At 41.1% G+C, this 22,907-nt stretch overlaps 1 protein-coding gene across 3 annotated transcripts in view; it reads left to right on the top strand.

Moving 5' to 3' along the window:
* The window catches only part of farp2 (FERM, RhoGEF and pleckstrin domain protein 2), a 28,909-nt gene that overhangs the window by 1,290 nt on the left and 4,712 nt on the right, over nt 1–22,907 (top strand). For 2 of the 3 annotated variants that reach the window (XM_073475705.1, XM_073475704.1), the window contains exons 3-22: nt 7,153–7,257; nt 9,052–9,094; nt 9,180–9,258; nt 9,628–9,725; nt 10,497–10,611; nt 13,330–13,477; nt 13,580–13,675; nt 13,822–13,985; nt 14,129–14,197; nt 14,343–14,400; nt 14,545–14,806; nt 19,948–20,132; nt 20,326–20,415; nt 20,730–20,863; nt 20,960–21,041; nt 21,134–21,371; nt 21,629–21,759; nt 21,848–21,916; nt 22,011–22,100; nt 22,790–22,872. In XM_073475705.1, the coding sequence (XP_073331806.1) occupies nt 7,153–7,257; nt 9,052–9,094; nt 9,180–9,258; nt 9,628–9,725; nt 10,497–10,611; nt 13,330–13,477; nt 13,580–13,675; nt 13,822–13,985; nt 14,129–14,197; nt 14,343–14,400; nt 14,545–14,806; nt 19,948–20,132; nt 20,326–20,415; nt 20,730–20,863; nt 20,960–21,041; nt 21,134–21,371; nt 21,629–21,759; nt 21,848–21,916; nt 22,011–22,100; nt 22,790–22,872 (2,339 nt within the window). The remainder of the gene's footprint in view (nt 1–7,152; nt 7,258–9,051; nt 9,095–9,179; nt 9,259–9,627; nt 9,726–10,496; nt 10,612–13,329; nt 13,478–13,579; nt 13,676–13,821; nt 13,986–14,128; nt 14,198–14,342; nt 14,401–14,544; nt 14,807–19,947; nt 20,133–20,325; nt 20,416–20,729; nt 20,864–20,959; nt 21,042–21,133; nt 21,372–21,628; nt 21,760–21,847; nt 21,917–22,010; nt 22,101–22,789; nt 22,873–22,907) is intronic. The other variant, XM_073475706.1, reaches the window with a different exon arrangement.

Below are 22,907 nucleotides of genomic sequence, written 5' to 3' on the forward strand. Positions count from 1 at the left end.
TTATTCGGGCAACTTAGTGTAACTCAGCAGGGCACTTTTTAGTGTCTGATTTCTGAGTGATTTCTGCTCAACGCCCAAGAAGTAGTGGTTTTCTAAGGAGGTAGACAATCTGGCCGACCAGGACTCCTGCTTGAACATGTTTACATTTACATTTTGAATGATCAACCCGTGTATTCCTCAGTGCTGAGGATGCTAAATATGCCAATTACTGCAGGTCTATACCCGTTTTGATGGGTTTGGCTTTGTAATGATCAACACAAGGCTTCATATTATAGCCACTTTTATGGTTGCAACAGAATTACATTTTTATGGCGCGATAGTCATCCGAGAAAATAAGGTGTTACACATTAATTATTACTGCTATCAGTTTCAAAGATCCTTAAAGGAATACAAATACAAGTTGTTGGGGTTTTTTCTTCTCTCTTGGCCGAACAAATAGTTTACTTTATGTCCTGACAGACATGAAACTTGATTATACTTCAACATATATAGTACTCAAAATTAGTTCAGGATATTGGGATATTTTAGTGTTTCTTCTTCAGGATATTTTAGTGTTTATTCTATGACGTATCTGAATTTTTGTTTTGTGAATATTTTTGGTCCCAAAAAATAATGCTATACATTTCATTTGACTTTTATTGCATATCCATGCACATGCATATATGCACCCATATCTCATATCCCTAACTCATTTTGAGAGTTAAGTGGATAAGTGCGTGTTCACAGTACAATAATGATCAGTTTTCATACCACTGTATACCTTGAAACCTTGGTATATCGCTGCAACCCTAGCTTCTGTTTAGTCTACTGTAATTTTACTTAAATAAAGTAAAATGTGTAAGAATTGGCCATCCAAACAATCAAGGGGCAGCATAGTACCAGAGTAACTTCTTACTGTAGCTGCCCTTTGCGGTTAGCTCAGTTAGGCGTGCAGCTAGCTGTTCAGACTGGGAACTCGGGGTTAGTGTTCACACCGCTAGCGCTGGGGCTAGCTGGTTAGCATGCCGACTTAAGTAGATATCTCTGCAACACAACACATAGACATCATAATGTAAAAAATTATGATTTTATTCACATTCAGTTGATAATTTTAGTTAATTTTGTCAACTTAGTGTCTTACATATTAAAGGGTGTTGTAATTGGCAGACAGGGCAAAGTCTAAAAAATGTGAGTTTTCTAAGTTTTGCTCTGCCATCACTGCAAGTACATATAAAGCAACACAAATGCATAGTGCCACACACATTACACAGTTTGAACTCATTTTAGCACAAGTGAATCTCTATCCAAGAATGTTAGCTGTTATTTTTTAAATTAATTTACACAGAAGTTAATCCTCTCTAGCGAAGACAGTTGGTTTGAACAAACATTTAGATCCATTCCGTTATCGTGCTTTCCTGTGTTTACACGCCAAGTTGCTGCTGGAGCTCACTCAGAAGGCAAATAGGAAGCAATAAGGAAGCCACTATATCAGAGCAAGTTTCCTGTCTTTTCTGCGCTGGGAGGTTTGTCAAAGTGATGAAAGTGGAGTCTCCACAATTAATAAACAACCAAGTCAATAATGTAAATTTACAGTGTGATACAATGAGATTTATGGGCCACTAATTCTATTAGAATAGTTTAGTAGTGTGTTTAATGTGTGTAGCCACTCTTCACTAAATCCTTATGTAGCCACAACAATAGCGGTTCTGGCAGATGTAGTGTGGGGTCACTGCTGAGACAGACATTTCATAATCTTATTCACCATATGTTGTCTCAGAGTCTCACGCTAATACAATGCGACAGACTCAAATTTAATTTGTATGGAAGTGGGTCTCTGTGCGAAGGAACAGAAGCAAGTTTTCTGTCGGTTTTAGGAAGATATTCAGGGACAACTGCAGAGTTCAAAGTAAGCCCTGGACATGGTGTTGATAGGAGGTGGCAGACAGAAATACATGGCTGCAAAAGGGGAATGACAGCAATCCTGTTGTCAAGCAGACTGCAGTTTGTTGAGAACAAGATGGCCTCTGAGAGACTCTGTTGTTCACCGCTGCTTAATATCTATGCTCATTCATACCGAGTCATCGTGGGCTGGTGGGAGGATGGTGCTCATGTCTATGTGCTGAATGGCTGCAGAGCTTTACATCTGCTACTTGACTTATATATAATGTTCACTAGAAAAGGACTGCCCCTGTGCTATATCATTATTAGTTTTATGTCCGTGTGACCACAGCTCCTTAAAATAAAAATGAATGAAGGAGCATAACTTTTCCTACATTGTAATTGTAGTTTTTCCTCATGAACACTGTATGCAAAAATAGATACAGTGTTGAATGTTTGAAATGCTTGTGGCCTTCAAGCAACTGCCTCCCCTCATTGTGGCATTTTGGTTGCTCAGCTGCTCAAATACCATCGACATTTGTGTACAGTCTTTTATAATCTGCCATTACCTGCCACTGTCACTATGTACTGTGCAGTGACGTAAAATACACAGAGTCCAAGGTGTGTTGAAATTCTGAAGTACAGGTTCCTGGCTTTGTGATGCATGATTACAATCAAAAATGCATCACAGATTTCATCTTGTGATACTGGAGAAGGAGCGTACGGTGTGATAGGACGTGTATTTATGGTCACATAATGTCTTTAGTCTGGAACTCCAACAGACAAATCAGATCAGAGCATATGTGCTTTTGATCTGTGGTCTTCATCTGCTGCAGGTACCTCGCATGGTCATCATCAGCAGACATTTGCTTGCATGGCTCTCGTCCACAGGCCCCTCCCACAGCCAGCACAGGAGAAAGCTCAGCCTTGTGGTTTCTGGACAGGGAGGCAGGGCCAGCAGGGCAAGGGAAACACAGGATCCTTTTATCCAGCACAGCCAGCCCCTTCGCTGGCCTTAACTTCCAGCTCAAAACTCGCAAAAAAAAAAGGGCCAAGAGTGGGATGTGGAACCTAGCTGTGTGAAAACGCAGTACAGTCGGGGCACCGGTGGGAGGGAATCCGGGCAGGCTTTGCTTTAGTGTTAGCAAACAAGCACATAAATTGCAAGGTTGACAACCGAGGGGGTTGAAGGGTGGGGGGGGGGGGACATAGGGGCAGCCTCTGGTGTTAAAAGAGCAGTTCAGAGGGAGCAGTCATGGCCAGTGCAAAGTTTGAGTCGGGACGGTGGGGGAGGGGACACACTCAGGAGTGAAGCCCTGCCGAAAAGTTTGGAATTTCAACCACTGGCCCGCAACAGAAATCACTGTTTGATTTTGTCATTGGAGAATGATGAAACTTGTGTAACTCCAAGATGACTCGTTGTGTTTTTTTATCTGTTTAAACGAAGAATTTTACAAAGTGTGAAACAAAAAAGACTCTGGTGTTTATTGTTGTCTTGACCATTCTGCAGTATAGTTGGAAATAACAGTATAATTATCTGTAATGGAGCTGAATGGGGCATGTGTTTTGTGTGCATGCTCAAAAAAGGAGTACTCTTTCTCTTCACTACAACCACTACAGCTGAGCATGCGGCTCTCGTCTCCACAAAGCATTCACACTATCCCACTGTTTAGTGAAGTAGCTAATCTAATGGCTCTGCCCAGAAGGACTTGTTAAACATCTGAAGCAGTGCCCTGCTCTGCACAGCACTGATCTCTCCTGTTGTTACTGCACAGATATTTTGCAGCTGGGAGTAATTGGCTGCCACTCAAGGAGGTCCCACCTAGCTCAGGTTGTTTTTGTTTTTTGCAGAGCGAGCTTAGTTTCGACTATATCTGGGTTACACAGGTGACCTGAGCAGAAGGCACACTAAGGCACACTAAAACACCTGATCCTGATTACCACTATGTCGTCGTGTTTATCTGCCAACAGACACTCTGTCCCAGCTGTCCCACATGCGTGTCCTCAAGCCAGGGAGTGAAAAGAAATCAACACTAATGATTTGAAATGAAATTTTAAATTAAGTTTAAGGCAACAAAGAAGTTGTTGTTTGAAATGTCTCCACACAGACTTGTGAAAGTCTGCCACTGGTGTGCAGGGCTTTAAAATTTATGTCAGCAGGAAATCTCCTAGTGGCAAAGCCTAAACAATGTACATCCCACTGTGCCAGATACAAGCCCCAACACACCCCTGCTGTCAGTATGACGTTCTACGAGAGCACACGGCCATTTACTGGTGACTGGGGAGCCTCTGGGAACCATGCTTAACCTGTTATGCAAGGTACACCCAAGCCCTGGACTTGAATTAGGCTGGAGGATATGTGGGTTACCTGTGTTTTTGTATGTTGTAAGGGCGGTCCTCCCTTTCAACCCCCCTTTTCACATACACACTAGAAGATTTGTTTCCCAGAGAAACATCTGTTTGTCATAATCCCTGCTGCTTTCGGGGCTTGATTGGGTGACCCACTGACCTGCCCTAATGTAAGAGCTTAGAGATGAGACTGTTGGCCACACCACAAGTTGGGTGTGAACAAACTGCATGTGATCTCACTGTCACATCACAGATGTGCTTGAGTTGAAAATGTCAAGCGGGCTCTGAGGGAGCAGCCCACAGATGTGTGACACATTTATTTGCATGGCAGAATGACTTGGATAAATCATGGTTGAAGACAGGGTTTATCATAGGTCTCTCCTCGAATACCGGTTTTGTGGTTTCGAAGCTTTAGTGAGAGTTAACCTCAGATATTTGAAGCTGTTCCTTTACCAGGATGGTTTTCCATTCCCAGATACTGTTCTGTATTTGTGTCTTTTATGTACGCTGATTTTGAGATTACTTGAATGCGATCAAGGAGCCTCATTTCTCATGCTTTTAGCAGTCTTTTACCTCATTCAGTGCAGCCAGTGTCTTCTACCTCAACAAAAAATAAATTAAATAAAAAAAGTCAAGCACTCGAATATAGATTTGGATGTTGATTACCATGGCAACAGTAAAGCTTTGAAGCTTCAAAGCATTGGGGTCAGCCCAAGTTGACCAAATAAAATACCAGAATATTTTTAAAATAACATCTTGTAGTAATTTCCAAATGTTTTCTTGGGATGACTATTTTGTGATTTCCCAGTGCCCAAGTGTCCCAGTGTCTGTGCGTAACAGAAAAGCAGTAGCCTCAACCTGAACCAGGAAGTGCTTGAATGAATTAATGCAAATTTATTTCAGACGTGTGAAAACAAAAAGAGAAATTAGTTCAACAAATGAGCATAATAAAATGAAAAGCATGTTACAAAGTATATTCCATTAACAAGCACTGACATGCCCGAAAAGGAGTAGGAAAAAGTATACACTTACGTAATCCTTCCCCTTCTCCCCACTCAGTAATTAATCATAATCCGTTTACTTCCTTGTCATTTTTTTTTTTTTTTTAAATTAATAGCTTTAAATAATCAATCATCAAAATTGTTGCTGCTTTATTTTCTGTCGATTATTGGGCTTGGACTTGAGAGCTTGGAGCTTTTTCTCCCTCTTCTGTAGAAACGCCAACCATATCTTGAAGGCTGGTATCACTGCAGTGGTACAATAACTGTGTGCCCACAGTGTATACAGTAACTGATTGCACACACAGATAACCCAACTTGGTCGGCAGTAAAAGGAAGTTATATGAAAGGGAAATGGTCAGCACAGGTCTGCACTCTGATGAAACTCTTGGAAATTGTCTCTAGCCACTACACTGCATACTTTTTATGTATTCATGCAGGAGGATGTGAGGTTGATTTACACTCGTAGTACCATGTCCTTTTTGCAAGCTGTCTGGCAGTAAACAGATCTCAGTGAAAATGTCATCCCTGCCTCTCAGATTGTGGAAGATAGAGCCGAATGTCCCAGAGGAAGATTTTTACTCTCCCTCGAGACCTGAGTGCTGTGAATGCAGTGTTACATTCCTGCAGAGGGTTAATGAGTAACACAAAGGAGGAGCTTCTGGAAGCACACCAGCCAACACAGAGCAGTTTGCTCAGGACATCTGAGGAAAAAATCTGTTCACAGTTTGTTGTACTCTGCCATGGCTTTCTGGTTTTCATGTCAAACCGGTCGCAACTTAGAAAAATAGGAATTATTGTGTGGAAATTGTCTTAATCCACAGGGAATACTTGGTTTTGCTCTAATAACTTTGTTTGCAAAACACTTCAGACATTGGTTCCGTCTGCTTAGAGCTCAGTATGATTACATTGACTCTTTGGCATTCACTGAACCTCACTGATCCAGTCAAACTGAGACCAAATACCTCAACATATTTCTTACATTTGGCCACGGATGCATATTGAATTCTTGCTGTCTGCGTAGTATGTTTGGCCTGCACTCAAAGACAAGCCAGACTGAGTATTTTAACACACCGGGTTTTGCTCTCTGCTTGAGATCAGCTGTAATCAGACACTGAATGCATGGAAAAAAGGGCATTTTACAACAGATTCCTGAATTTATGGATGTTGTGTCAGTAGGTTTCACCTGCAATTTATAGATGTTGTGAATGCCGACCATATGATTGTATCAAGGTAATGAAAAGACCAACTACAGTAAATTTCCCGGTGCTCTTTGAGTTGTAACGCTTTACTTTAGCCCATGCAAAGCAGTTCTTTTTATAAGGCTTTTAAAAATACTATTTTACATTACAACCAGATGTCTCAGGCTATAATTTTCTCAAAAAGTCACAGGCTGGGATCCCAAACCTCAAGTGCAGTGTGTTCTTAGTACATAGTAATTAGTTCTTCATTCAGTGAAAACAAACCCCAGAGCGTTGAGAAGGTAAACTTAGGCAGATTTCCTGCTTGTGATGTTGCTGCAGTCTGTCCAGGGTTCCTGCTGACAGTAAATGTACATTACAGCAGGACACATTTTTTGCAGTTAACTTGCACATCCAAGTCAAGGAAACCATTTGAATTGACAGATGGAACATAGCCGGTCATAAAACACACAATGAAGTGGATCATTTACAGATGCCAAATATTTTCTGCACCACACAGACAGCGCTTAGTTTGTGCTCAAGCATGGCCCTCTTCACCTCAGGAAAAAAAAGTTTTTGACAGTGATCTCGATTGTTCACCTATGTTGTTGATCAGCTTCGTAGTTCTTCAAGCGTTTGAGTCTAAACAATGCAACTTCTCTTTCAATTTGAGATTGAAAGTATCCCAAGTGGATATCTAAGCTCTTTGTGTTGAGGTAGTGATGAAAATAACAATTTCCCTTTTCCCTTTTGTTTTTCTCTTTCAGCCAAAAGCTCCTGCACAGACCCTCCTCTCTGAGGTTTTTCTTAGAGGCAACCTCATGGAGAGTGATTACTTTGGCCTGGAGTTTCAGAACATGCAAATGAACTGGGTACGTACACAGACAACTGTGATTTCTGTTTCCTTGTCTGAAATAGACACATTAATTTCCAGGAACTGACATGCAAATTGATCATACGTGACAGTTAAAGTATTGACCAGCAAAGGCAGGCAGCATTTAAAAGGTCACAGTTGGATGACAACAAGACATGTCTTACTCCTGTCACTTCTCAGCCATCAGTTGCTTTTCTTTAGCTTTCTACCGCAGGGCACACAGTGATGCAACATTGTTTTTACTGGACTGGAGCACTGTATAATCCAGGAATATATTTAACTTGTTCTGGCACAAGTGCCCATACACACACGTCAGACTTTCCATTGTTTCATTCTTTTAGAAACATAAGTGGAATTCAAGACCACCTACAAGTTCTTTGTAAAGCAACAGAGAAGAGATATGACACGTACTGTATATCTTCTTCAAAGAGAGTGGAGCCGGTGTTAGGCATTGAAAAGCTGTACTAGATATATACAATACATTTGATGCTTAAAGAAGCTTTCGCATGAGTCATGCACTGTGTTGTGTGAACTAAATGCCTCTTACCAAAAAAGTAAATGACAGTCTAGGTCAAAGGTCAAATAGTTTCAACTTTGGCTGCTCTGTTTTTCTCTGGATGAGAAGAGTTACTCTTAATTAATAGAACGGTTAATATCAGGTGCCAGGTGCTTAGTTGCTTCAGGCTGATGATGTCACAAGCCTGAACTGTTTGTAACAATGACTTTCAACATATTTCACATCACGTAACTCTTTTCATATACATTTTAAATACTAGCGAGTCTCAACATGTGGGTTTTTCTGCTGATCGAGGTGCCAACACTTCTTCCATTAGCAGACTGAATGTTTTTATCATAATTGTGTACTTGCTGATTGTATGGTAGCAGCTTAAGTACAGTTTAAGTGCAGGTCTTTTAAGTGGGTTATGAAATATATACTCTGGGATGTTTTGGAAACACTTGGCTATGTTTGGACCAATGCAGGATGTTTGGACCTGGTGCTTATGTCAGTTTAGAGAACTAAATAACATTTGAAATAAACTGTTCATTGTTTAAGCAGCTATAGCTTTGAAAACAAAAAGAAAAATTACACTAAATGTTTTTATATGGATATTTTTGACATTGATCAACTACTATTGCGTGCAAATAATTTTTCTCAATTAAACAATTTAAGGATAAGTTAACAGCGTTCGCATGCACCCTCTCTGAAGTCTTTTCAAATCAATATTCTGGGCTTCCAGGGACTTTACCAACGTAAAACAAGGAATATCGGTAAATTCTGACATCTGAGAAGCTGGAAGCATCTAATGTCTTTTTGATTTATGAAATTACTTTTAAAAAATTATTTGATCTAAATATTTGCGACTTAATTTTTCATTGCTAAATTAATCCAACAAAGCATATTAGCTGTAATTGTTTCCAAAGCAGATGCACCAGTATCTATACTTTCCTTGAATTTATTTTTAAGCCTTAACACATGCATATAAAACTATGTACTGAGAGAAGGATTCAGTCAAATATCAGCCGATACCAATTTCTCAATATATCCATCTGCATCGCTCACATTCCACCCTCAATCAAGCCCAGATGTTAACCAGGCAAGCATACGCCTGCATTGAGTCAGTGAACCCAGTTTTTGCCCACAACATTGCTATATGCATCTACTATCATCTGATGCTATCGCACAATCACCATGCAGTAAGGGAGTCATTTAAAGCAGAGATGTCACCAGCTGTCAAATTCTGTAAAAACTTCTCAAAATACTGTGAAAATGATATTATTTCTTTTTCTTCAGGTTTGGCTGGAACCTATAAAACCCGTTGCAAAACAAGTCAGAAGTAAGTGAGCTCAAATATTAGCTCAATATAAGCACCTCCTGAAGATGTGTGTTTGTGTGCTGATGTGTGTTTTCATGTGTTTCAGGACCATCAAATACGCTATTTAGACTGTCAGTGAAATTCTTTCCTCCAGACCCCGGTCAGCTGCAGGAGGAGTACACAAGGTCAGTGACTGTAATTTCCTACTGGATATTACTTCTGTGTCATGCCCTTGTGGAGGAGCTTTTACAAACTACAAACATTTTTATTCCTTTTCATGGTTGTCAGGGTACTATAATATTTGTCCTCCCAAAAATGTTTCTGAACAACAAACTCAAGACCTAAAAACAGCAGATTTTCAAAGGGAGGTTTATTTAAAAAAAAAATCTAGGCTTGATTTTTTTTAAGTTATTTTGTGAGGGGCTGTTACATGACATTTAACTTTGATTAAAAAATACTTCTGATAATCTATGATAAGCTCTGCCTATGTTTATTTACTTCTCAAAAGTGTTAACAGATGGACACTAAGCCTCTGTGCTTTTTGTTTTGTACAGGTATTTATTCTCGCTGCAGATGAAACGAGATCTGATGGAGGGCAGGTTGATCTGCACAGAAAATACTGGAGCCCTGCTGGCCTCTCACCTCGTCCAGTGTAGGTTTTACCACAATATCTGTTTTGTTTCTTTGATAGTAGCAATATTCTGTAAATGTAATGTGGCTGTTAAAGCAAAGTATCTCACTGGCTGCATTATTCACAACATCTTCTGTAACATTGAGCTGGGTTGCATTAGAGAGCTTCGATTGAGTGCACACAAACAAGGACTTGAATGCTAAAAATGGTGTTAATGGAGTTAGTTTTCTCTGTGTTGCATTATAAAAGAGGTGTTTCTTTTATTTACCCTATCTACTTTTCTTAATATGGGGTGGACAAAATATTAGAAACACCTGTTTTAACATTAACACAAACTTCAGCTTCCAAAATGATCATAAAGTCAAACAACACTTCTCTAAAACAGTTCCAACAAAATCTGAACAAAATAAACCTAATGAAGGGAGGATTTTATTGCAGGATTGTTGTGTTACACTCATTTTCCATTTTATTAGGCACGCCTGGCAAAAACAAATGCAGTCCAAGTACACATACAACAACACAGCACAGCTGTTGTATTGCATTGTTGCATTTGAATGTGAAAGATTTATTACAGTTAAAATCAAAGACTAAGTCCTATAAGGAAGTTAAAGATCCAAAAGAATTACACACATCACTTTAATCTCACAGAACCTGATGACAAAAGAAATTGTTTCGTCATTTTTATTGATCTAAAATGTGCACACACCCAAACTAAGTCAATAGACTTTGCTTAATAGACTTTCATTTCATGCACAAAGATGAATTTATGTTCTGCTCTTCCTTGAACCACAGCGGAGATTGGCGACTATGATGATGTAGCAGACAGGGACTTCCTGAGGGTAAACAAGCTGTTGCCTTACCAAGAGAAGGTGCAAGAGAGGATCATGGAGCTCCACCGCAGGCACCTGTAAGTTTCTCCCTGTACTCCTTCTTATGTACAGTATGTCTATTGATTTATTAATCTGCCTTTCCATTACCTGGTTGTGCCAGTTTGGTTTTGGCTGCATGTTTTTCTCCATGACACTCTATAATATCCTAAAAGGCAATCAGGATGTTAACTAGTTTTAATTGAACCAGTAGTTATTAGACTTTGACTAACCTCAGTAATCATGTCAAGGTCAACACCTCTCCCACCTACTTTAAATGTTCCACAGTCTCTCATCTCTAGCACAAAATAGAGCAGCTGAGTGCCAGGCTGCCAGCAGAATGTTCTGTCGTAGCTGCTGACTGGGCACTTCTGCTCAACACTTGTGCACAGTTCATCATATTTTATTCATGCTTGTTTTATTCTCGAACAGATGGGACTAAAGATACTTAAAATAAAAAGTACTGTCCTATGTACTATACCAAATGCCTTTTTTGTTTTGGGTTTTTTTTAAGTACAGGTACACAAACAACATCCTCTTCAGAGTAACAAGACTAAATGTGGTTCATTACATTCTTCTCCTGACCATGTTAGGACAGTTCACTGTGTCTGTGACTCGATTTAGCACTGGCACTATAACAGTTTGATGTCCCAAGCATGGCTATTGTGGGTTAAAGTGATTACACCCTGCTGTGTTAGAATGCAGTGGAAGTAACAAATGAGCAGCATCACCACAGCAAACCTGACGAGTATCATTGTGGAGCTGCAGTATGGAATTAGGCAACACTACAACACTAGCTGTTGTAGGAAGTGAAAAATAATACACACGTTCACTTCACTGGAAGACTGAGTTTACATATACCCACTTTGAGTGAATACATTGTTATGACGTGCAGATTTATACCAGCTGAAAGTTTACTAGAGTTCAAAGCCACTCTCTTCTGAACATGTCCAGCTAAATGTCGAAGCAACCACAAATCCTGAGCCTCAACTACACATTCCAACCTTTTTAGAACATCTCAAATTCATATCCCACAAAGGGCGTCACATGAATGGCAATTTTGGGAATTTGTAAACAGTGGCACGTTGTTTGTGCTCCTATTGATGTGGCTTTAAAGGACAAATGTTTACTGTTAACTAGGATGAGGTAACTGAACTAAGACAACTGTGTTCTTGCTTCACAGCCATAATGAGAGGGTTTGCCCGATTCCCCAGTCCAGAGCCTGAAAAAACAACCTGCAGCATTTTTCCCACCACCAGCTTTCTTGTTAGCACAGTACTATCCTATGGCCAATAGGGGCTCTTTTCAACTCACTGTATTAGGAGACTCTAAAGACCTTTGCTAATCTCTTCCCCTGGTTGCCAGTATGGAAGCACAAGCAGCGAGCTCCCTGGCCTAATCCCCTGCTCTGGCTGGTCTATTAGCCATAAGGCCAGTGGGGCAGGGGAGGGCCCTAAGGAGATTTCACCGCTTAAAGGATGAACAAAATTAGAATGTGGCGATGATTGGATGGATATGTCTTCCTAACATGCTGTTTGGTTGTAATCACATGGTTTTAGATAATGCCTCTCAAATCCTCGAAGTTAAAAATGATTTAAGGACACACTACTCCAAATACTCGAGGACTGATATGATCGTTTGTTTAAAGTTCATGTGGTAAATCAACAAAATAACTTGCAGAATGAACAACTAGGGTTTTATACTCCAAAACCCTAGTTGATTTTGATTATTAACTTTATGGTTTTTCAGGAACACAAACATTTTACTGCACTTTTGCCCTTCTCTGTATGAGAGAATCAAAATCAAACTTTCGATTTTATAAATAAATGTGAAGTGAGTTCAGAATGTAAGTGCAAGCATAAGATTTTATACATATTTTCTATGACACACTGGGAACCACTGCTGAATCCAAAGAATTGGTGTGATGTAGTAATTTTGTTTCCTTTGCTATTGAAAGGGTGCCGCTGTTACTAAATTACATTTTGGTCAGATTATGCTAGGAATCTTTACACTTGTTTTTCTTTGTTTTATCTCTCATTTTTGCTTATTAATTTGTTTAGTGCATTTACTGAGAAATCCTACGGGAGTTTAGTCATTTGGTTAAATTGGTGTTGGCTCTGATGGGTTATTTAATTGTTTTGTACATTAAACCTACTACAAGGATCTTTGATATTTATTTTTGGAGACCCCTGTGGACAAAAGTGGTAATGTTTCCACCATCAAAACCACAACATATAATGTCAGACATAAAATTATCTTAAGGAAAATCTCCTCCTGCTACTTTTTAACAGGCTAACGTACTACCCACTGTAACTCAAATTGGGAAAATGTAAACACAGGCTCTTCTAGTCCAGACCCAGTGGCAGGTATTAAGAAAAACTAAATGGAAATGCTTAGGCTTCTCGCTGATGGTTGCATAAGTAGCTTAAATAGAGGCATCAGTATTAAGACTGTTTCATAACCACTTGTAAATTCCTCGAAGTAGCTTTAAATAAAAAGAGTTAAATAAGAGCGGCTCAAGAATTGAGCCTTGGGGAACTCCGCCATGTCGGTCTGTTAGGATACATAGTTGAATAAGAGTGAATTGCTTCTTCTTTGGAGACGGGCAGCCATGTCAACCAAATTACTATGATCTTGTAGAACTATGACTAAAATTTAGGGGAAATCAGACTCTTCATTTAAAGTCAGATTGTTAAAGATGTTCAAATGATGGCTACATGTTACTCACAAGTATTGGTGTATTTTATTGTCTCCTCCAGGGGCCAGACTCCAGCTGAATCAGATTTCCAAATCCTGGAGATTGCCCGGAAATTGGAAATGTACGGCGTCCGCTTCCACCCAGCAGCTGACCGGGAAGGCACCAAAATTAACCTGGCTGTTTCTCATATGGGCCTCCAGGTTTTTCAGGTGACTTTTGCTCTCATACCAGCAGTTTCTTTTGTGGACGTGACCTTAAGTCTCTAACAATGTGCTAAAGGTTGTTTTATTATCTTTTTCTTTCTCTCCCAGGGCAACACAAAAATAAATACCTTCAACTGGTCCAAGATCCGCAAACTGAGCTTCAAGAGAAAACGCTTCCTGATCAAACTCCACCCGGAGGTTCATGTACGTATTAATGGAGAGATTAAGATCTTTACTCAGAAATGCAACAGTTGGATGTCTGTTATTTTATCTCCATGTCTCAGATTACATATCCACTGTGAAGGAGACTGGTTTCACTGTGTGATTTACTCGTCTTTGTTTGTTTTCAGGGCCCCCATCAGGACACTCTCGAGTTTATGATGGCCAGTCGAGACCAGTGTAAAATCTTTTGGAAGATCTGTGTGGAATACCACTCATTTTTCCGCTTGTTCGACCAACCCCAACCTAAATCCAAAGCTATCCTCTTCACCAGAGGCTCTTCCTTCAGATACAGGTATTCAGTCCTGACATAAAAAAACAAACAAGTGTCATCTTTATTGCTTGTTTATAAAAACCTTCAGGTTATTTGTACAATGAAACAGAAATGTTTCAGACATGTCATTATTCAGTGTTTTAATTCAAAACTCTTTCTGTTAGTGGAAGGACCCAGAAGCAACTTGTGGAGTACGTCAGGGAAAATGGAGCAAAGAGAACGCCATACCAGAGGTGTGTGTTTCCATACACAGTGTGCACACTGTTTATCAGGCAGACACGTTGTTTACCTTTCCAATTCTTTTTAAGTGTTGTCTGAGAAATGTTTCCACACTGCAGTCATGATAATAAATCTGCCATTTAATTGTTTCTTGTTCAGGAGGAACAGTAAAATACGAATGTCTGCTCGCTCCGTAGCCACAGATGTGCCAAAACAGGTCAGTGGCGCCACAAGGTTGATGCATTTGTGCAACAAACATTTCACATATTGTACTCTAATAAATAAACTAATGCAATTCTCCTCTTCTCTCTTTTTCCTCCCTCACTGTCTTTTCATTGTCCCGTCTGTTGTATTCTTTCAGAGCCTGTCATTCAATGACAGTCTCAGGGCCCAAGGCTCTCCTTCCTCCGCTACTGTGTCCTTCTACCCAGCGCACATTTCAAGCATTCTCCCGCGAACAGAGTTCCCACCTCAGCCTTTGCCCACACTGAGCCAGTCTCCAGCGCCTCCCCAGCAGCAACAGCAGCAGCAGCTTCACTCCCCTCTGCAAGCTACAAGACCCCCCAGCCCTCCGACGGAAGAACCTGTCAAGGCAGCTTCCCCATCTCACTTCACTTTTCAAGGTGCCCCTAGCAATCAGGCAGCAGGACACTGCAGCCCCTTGTTTGTGTGTGTAGAGAGTGGCACTTCCCAAACACAGCCCTCCAAAAATGGCAATGAGGATATTGGACACGGTGGGAGAAGGGGAACAGGGTGCTCGGTGGGAGGGAAGAGGAAGGGGGTTCTTACACCTGAGGCTTTTGAGGCGGAGCTTTTGCGTACAAAACAGAATCCTTTGTTCTCGATGTCCAACACACCACTGCATGTCACCGAGGAGTTCATAGATGATGATCCCACTGAGATTTCCTTTTATGGCGGAGGGGCCGAGGCGTTCTCTTTTGGTCTCGATGGTAAAGTAGATCAGTTTGATTATGTTGAGGAATCTGACCTCAGCAAGAACAGGATCTATAGTGTGGGAATCGAAGACCTGAATGGGAATACTCATCCCTTCCCTGATAGCATTGTTGGTCATTCTGAGACCAGCTCTTTAGTTAATAACCGCTCCGAGTGCAGCTCTCTGGACAACCTGGGGCTAAGCTCTGCAGGCGAGTCCATGTCAGTGGGTTACGGAGGCAATGACTCCTCCTCACTCCGCCTGCCAGGCTCTGACGTTCAGTCAGAGGCCAGCTCAATGGTCAACTTCCCAGCGTACTCTGTGCGATCTGAAAGCAGCTCTGCTGTACAGTTCAGTGACCTGGTCGAGCAGCTTGAGCAGCTCAGCTACCCACCGACAGCCACCGAGGGCTCTGGGAACGGCAGTTCAGATTCAGACTCCGACTGGGGCTCTGACAGTGTCCTGCCTCCTGAGCAGAACCTGTTTTACAGTAATCCCCTGACAGGGGGCAGTGGGATAGAGGGTTTCCTGCTTCAGTGCCAGAACCTGCAGGCCCTGACACTCGCTGACCCCTCTGGATCCCCTCATATTAAAATGTAGATCAGATATTGTTCAAGCACTTGAGGCCTCTGTCCAGGGCTGTCAAACTACGGAGAAAACACTTATGTGACATTGTAATAGATAATGATAAAAAGTCACAACAGCATAATTCACTCAATAATAGGAATTAACCTTAGTCTCAGCAACACTTCTCACATTCACAATGCTTTTATAAGATATAAGATAATTAAAAAATGGTGTTTCACCATGTGAAACTGTAAAGCTGATAAATTTACTGCTGGTGCTCAGCCATCTTTATATTTGGAGTTAGCTTCCAACAGCCTGCACTCCCATCTGCGTTGATGCACATCTTTGTCATGTACACTTGATAACTGTCATATGCTTTATTGTGAACTCTCTGCCGAGAAGTGGAGAAAAATATCTGCTGCTCCACATGTTGGTTTTCTGCAGCAGTAACGGTCCTTTTTCTTTTTTGTTTGTCTCAGTGCTTTTGACCAGGTGTATCTTTGCCATGGTCAGGTTGTGGTGCTTTTTTATTCACTCCTGTCTCCTCATGAAAATGTTCATGAGGTTCTTGAAAGAGATATGCTTTCTTTCTTATCCTACAACATTCAGTCTGTTTTAGAGAATATGTTTCTTATGCATTGAGGGTTAATCCCTCAAGTATTTCAGTAAGTGCAAAACATTTTGTGCTTTTACGCTGGAAGCTTTATATCTGAGACGAAGTTTCACATCTTTTTAAAACACTAATATACACATCAGCATAGGAATGTTTTGTAAGATTTGCCTGCATTTTGCAAAACAATAATATAACTCAGGATGTCAGAAAATTCTGCATCCACGTTTCAATTTGAACGCCTGCCTTAAAAGTTTCAATTAAATGAAACGGATGTAGCTAATTAATTAAAGGAAATTTGTAAGTAATGCAGAGTTTTTTATGATGATTTCTACCTATATTTTAACTAAGTTGTAAGCTTAAAAAATGTGATATCCTACAAAGTTCTTAAAAACTACTTATTTCTGGCAATAATAATAATAATCATCATCATCATCTGGCTTTAAATTCTCATAGATGGTACTGTGTGAGTGTAGAGTTTTCCAGTAGATGGTAATCATTAATCGTTCTCTAATCTCAGGGTAAAAATAAAAACCGAAAAGGCGTCCAGGTTCAGTGATCCTCACAGGCCTCCTGGCACGAGTCACGGAGCCTCTTTTCCATTTGCACTCGTGTGCTTCACTGACATCTGCTGGCTGAAGTGTTTGTCAGCGTCAGACTAGTCCACAGCATGCAGTCGGTTCATGATGTCTGAAGGATAAAAACTAATTTCACCAAAATAGACTCCAAACTAACATTTTTGCCTTATGCTGAGCTTAGTTAAAGAATGTAAGCAGTGTACTAATGAGCCATTAAGTGCACTGTTAGTTCCACTTTCTATAAAATGAATGTATCATCTTACATGTGTGTAAGAACAGTTAGTAAACCATGTGTAGTGGTGTAGGACAAAATAGTACTTCCTTATTATTAAAACTTAAAAACTCAGAAACCATCAGTGTTTGTAACTTCCAGGAAACCCTTTGGATAAAGTAGATTTTATGGACATTGATGTTGCTTTGTCTCCTCTCTGGCGTGTGGCCTTCAGCATGTTTTGGGGTTGTGGCATTAGCCATCTTCAGGGTACCAACTACATGGTATTCTGTTTATTGGAAGGAAACGGGGGTCTTTTGCACATTAGCTTTTGAATTTCTCTTTTTATATTAGCTGGATTTTTGTTGTTTATTTTAGTGTTGGTGTCGGAATGATAGATTGCTGTCACACGGTCGGTCGCTAACATAGTAGCATGCACAAAGCTTTTTTTTAAAAATTGTTTGTTTATCCAACCTCCAGGACGTCTTACAACGAATGTACTTGTGCCGTAGAACACGAAAAGCTAATACTGTGTTGATCTCAAGCTAATTAGTCGTAGTTTGTTAATTCTGATTCTGTTAACACTGATGTCGTTTCCTCCTCAAAACAATCTTGCTTGCCATATTTTTAATTTCCTTTGATTTGAGCTCACTTTAATCTGCATGAAGGCAGAATTCACTTGGCTTTTTTCTGTACGTGATAGTTTTTTTTCCTGCCTTGCACCTCACTGCCTTAAAGCACTTATCTTCACTCTTTTCATGCAATATGCGCATCTCAGGTGTACGTTCCTGCTTACTTTTCCATAGCGTTGGGATGTTTCCGTGAACATTTATTTTGGATAAGGGGCTATCTAAATTAAGAGTGTTCCTCTGTAGCAATTAGGGGACGATTGTTAAAAATTCACCAGTTCTCATTGTCATTTGAAGGATGGCATGCAGCCATTTTTGTTTTTCCTCACAAAAACACACATTTTTATAAGTGTTTTTGCAAGACCTCCACATTCCCAAGTGTGAACAGTTGTTCTGTGTCACCTTGAGAATTTTGGAGCATGACTTTGTTTCAGGTGCCTTCAGTTTCCTAACAGTAGATCAAAAGTTTGTCTTGGTGGCTTTTATCTTAATTTTTGCCTTGATTCTTTTTCTGCCATGTGATTCTTCCCACATCTCCACTAAAGATTTATTTAATGACGGGGCTGACGATCATAACCAGCTAAGCTAACTGCACTTAGGCATCAAGTAACCATCACTTAATCCTGAACATGTATATTGACTTATTATAAACAACCTGTACTTTAATGTGTGTATGTTTTTACTCTCAAGAATAAAGTAATCACTTTTGGGTACCATGAATGTCAGACTTAAAATTCTTTGTGGGATGCAGACTGAAATCAAAGACGCAATGGTGATGTAATTCTTGCAACTGCTCAAACAGAAACCTCAGTGGTGTTACGCATTCTTTTAAAGGCCAAAATGGAGGATTGTGCATGGTCCAGATCATTTACTTCTTTCTTACAGCAGTGCTGTATGCAGTATGTGATGGGAGACAGAATCCCTCGATGCTTTGGGAGGTTATACTAGGCCACCAGACTGAAAATATCGTGTGCTTCCTCATTCTCCAAATAATTTGAACTAAATGAAACTTTTCTTCTCCACGCAAAATTAGATTCACATGCAGGAGCAACAAACTCCACACTGTCTCTGTTGACTCCTAAGTACTCTCAGCCAATCCTTATTGTATTCTAAATGAGTGCTCCACATGTCCCTTTTATAGAAGTCAAGTATACTTCTCAGTATAGAGTGCGCTTCAGTGCAGAAAACATGAGATAAAGAAGCCTATATGCAACGAGTCAACACACAGTCGTTCTTCTTTTTATATTTGGGCCAACAAACTCATGCTGTTGGGGGTTGGGTCGAACTCGTACACAAGATTCCTCAGCCTGATTCCAGCTGAGTGTGTGTGCTCCCTGTTTGGACAGGCTTTATGCCAAGTCCTTCCACAGCAAACCCCAGTCCCCCCGCTGCGGAGCCTGACGTCCGCTCTCTTCCCCCTCTCGTGTCTTTCCCTGCAGGGCCCTTCAGATAAACTATAAACAACTATTTGCCCTCCAGACGAGCCGCATTCCTGATAAGTCATTGCGTGAGCAATTATTTCCGGGTCGAGTAGTGACTTTTTTTTTCCTTCCCTCTCTCTCTCTCGGCCTTCCCCCACTCCTTTTTTTTCTCTCTCTCTATTAGAAGTGGAAGAACAGCTGTGGTGACCTGTGACTCAGTTTAGAGGATAGCCTGGCATTTCATCTGCTTGTTTTGTCTCTTGATTTGTTGTGTAGTAGAACAAAAAGCAGAAGAGCCAGTTCTGTAAAATGGAAGTGGGCTCGTTTAAGTTGGCAATGAATCATTTGTCCTTCTTGTAGTGGGCTCTGAAAACAATGGCAGGGGGAGAAATGTGGGAACCATTACTTGCCTCGGTCTACCCCGCCGTCTCCCCTTTCATTTGTGGCCAATGTGTGTGATGAACCGTTTCACTTGTTTTTGTTCTCATGTGCACCACTATTCTGAGAGGAAATGAGATGATTGTAGAAAAACAGGTTATGTGAACAAGAAAAATCGACTGCGGTACAGTAGATTTGACTGTACTCGACATGTTGTAGCACAGTTACAAAAGTGCTACTGTGTTGTGGATTGTTGTCTTTAACTCCACCCATTTCTAAAGATCATGTTTGTCCTGATTGGGTGGAGTTTGTTTACCTTTGTGACTTCATTATTTTCACTTTCCCCAAACCCTTAAATCTAATCTCATGTTATTAATTTGTCTTGAATGACTTAACAAAACAACAATTTCTAATGTCTGTTCTCCCTCTTCCACAGATTCAGTCGTGGACAGCCCTCAGCTCTCACCCTACAACCCCAAAGGTCCACTCTGCCTGTCGCCCTCCTTCCAGATGTCGACCCTCAGCCTGCCGGGCCAGGCGCCGTCGCCACTGCAAAGCCCCATTCTGAGCGAGGTGGGCAGCAATGCCAGGCTAGAGGAGGAGGAGGAGGGCAGGAGGAAGGTACACTGCTTATATGCCACCCTTCCACCCCCCCGCCTCACAACCACTTTTAAGAGTAAAAAAATCACTGAACCAAGACTCTGTTCAAACTTTTTGTTATAATAATGGAGGTGGAGGAAAGATTAGGTTTTTCTCATGGTGGTATGGTTTTCTATATTGCGTTTTTTAAACGTATGTCCCTCTGCTCTCGCAGCGCTACCCCACCGACAAGGCCTACTTCATTGCCAAAGAGATTCTGACCACAGAGCGAACGTACCTGAAAGACCTCGAGGTCATCACTGTGGTGAGTTTCTTTGAAAAACCTTTTCGTTTTTTATTTTTTATATGGATTTTCAAAGAAAATGTACAAAATAATGTGGTGTTTATTAAAACCTTGGACTGTATAAATAATGTGCATCAAAGGAACAATGAATATAATTTTAAAAAATGGAACCAGGCTCTTGTGGTATACCTCAATCTTATAATGTAAGACGGTTAGTCATTGAGATGCCAACTCATAAGCCTGACGCGTCAGTTTAATCCATGATCATGTTTACAAACCAGTCTGTTTATTAGAAGATATGCATCAACAGCGTGTTGTCCCTCTCCTTCTCCCAGTGGTTCCGCAGCGCTGTGATCAAAGAAAACGCCATGCCCGAAGGCCTGATGACCCTCCTCTTCTCCAACATCGACCCCATCTACGAGTTCCATCGAGGCTTCCTCAAGGAGTTAGACCAGAGGCTGGCTCTCTGGTGGGTGCTCCCTTTTATGTTCCTCTGTGTGATAAGACTTCTGGAATCCTCTAATGAGATGATGATAATAAAGACAAAATCTGCCCGTTTCCTCAGGGAGGGACGCTCAAATGCTCACGTCAAAGGGGACTACCAGAGGATCGGTGATGTGATGCTAAGGAACATGTGTGCTCTTAAGGTGACCATGCTTTTCTAGCTCTCCTTTTACATGTTTGACAGACAGGCAAGCATCCCGTATTTCATGCCGTACATGTTTATTGTCATCCTCAGGAATTCACCAGCTACCTACAGAAGCATGATGAGGTGTTAACAGAGCTGGAGAAAGCCACCAAGAGGCTGAAGAAGCTGGAGACGGTCTACAAAGAGTTTGAACTGCAGAAAGTCTGCTACCTGCCCCTCAACACATTCCTGCTGAAGCCCATCCAGCGCCTCATGCACTACAAACTCATCCTGGAGCGACTGTGCAAGCATTATTCTCCCAGCCACCGCGATCATGATGACTGCAAGGGTCAGTTCTCCATAACATTTGTTTTCTCACTTACATAAGTAATAATTTGAGAGCTTCTCACTTTTTCTCAACATCACCCTTAAACCTGTACTAACTCATAACTAAATAATTAGCCAGAGAGCGGCTTTACTGTTCCACCTGACGGCACCAACAAAAAAAAACGTTCATGTGTTGTCATAGTTTTTTTATAAATGAAAGTGAATGAGGAACCCCTTTGTTAAACCTTTTAGATTGACATAATTTGTGTTTCCTGACAGAGGCTCTGAAGGAAGTGGCAGAGATCGCCACTCAGCTCCAGAGCAGTCTCATCCGGCTGGAGAATTTCCAGAAGCTGACGGAGCTGCAGAGAGACCTGATTGGTATAGAGAACTTAACAGCGCCTGGCAGGGTGAGTGCAGTGACACCAAGCAGAGACTAGGGGGCGCTGAGAAACTGAGTGTAACACAGAGTATCTGACAAACTTCTTTTGTTTTCAGGAGTTCATAAGAGAGGGGTGTCTGTACAAGCTTACCAAGAAAGGACTGCAGCAGAGAATGTTTTTCCTGGTTGGTACAAAACTACTGAAGCTGTAATTAATGCTTCAACATTAATAAATCAACATACTTAAAATATCTCTAAATGCTTCTGTTGTCTTTTCAGTTCTCAGACATGCTCCTCTACACGAGCAAAGGTGTGACGGCCACCAATCAGTTCAAAGTGCACGGCCAGCTGCCTCTTCACGGCATGATAGTGAGTATAAGAGCTCCAGTTCACCTCTTGTAACTTCTGTCCCTCATCAGTCCTGTAAAGACCCCACCACAGCTCTGGGTTCACGGTCAGAGGGTGAGATGTGTAGGTTAGTGTTGTCAGTATTGTTGAGAAGGGAGGGCCTTGGTCTCCTAACTTTGCATGTCTCTGCTTCACTCCTGGCTGCAGCTCATAGTGCTGGACGCGCCGGTAAGTCCTCTGAGCTCTGCCAGCTTGGACGCCCGACCCCGACCCTTCTTCTTGTCCCATGTTTGTGTAGACAAATCGCCAAAAAGCACACCCAGCAGAGTGATGTAGAATCATGTCAGTCCTTGCAGCTGTTTTTTTAGCTGTAAAATAAAGCCTAAACAAACCATGGGCTTCTGAAACGATGAAATATAAGCAGGACGTAGTGATGTGATGAGCGGGCAACCTGATAGGTGTGTTTTGGTCTTGGATACTGATGGGAGGCTAAATATAAAGCGGGATATAAACGCCACACAGACACATTCAGTATAGATGCTCCAGTAGAGGCTCTTTGGCAGGTCTGTTTGTGACACCAGCCAGACTTTCTGACGTTGTTTTCCCCTCTTCATTCCTCAGCTTGAATAATTTATTGTAAACAAATGTGTTCAGATTGAATGATTCCGATGTTTGGTTGATGTTTTCTGTATTTCTCTTTTCGTATATAGGTTGAGGAAAGTGAAAATGAGTGGTCGGTCCCCCACTGCTTCACCATCTACTCTGCTCAGAGGACCATTGTAGTAGCTGCCAGGTGAGAGGGGGATATAATACGTATTACTATAATTG

The sequence above is a fragment of the Pagrus major genome, chromosome 11 (genome assembly GCF_040436345.1).
Source record: "Pagrus major chromosome 11, Pma_NU_1.0".
Lineage (NCBI taxonomy): Eukaryota > Metazoa > Chordata > Actinopteri > Spariformes > Sparidae > Pagrus > Pagrus major.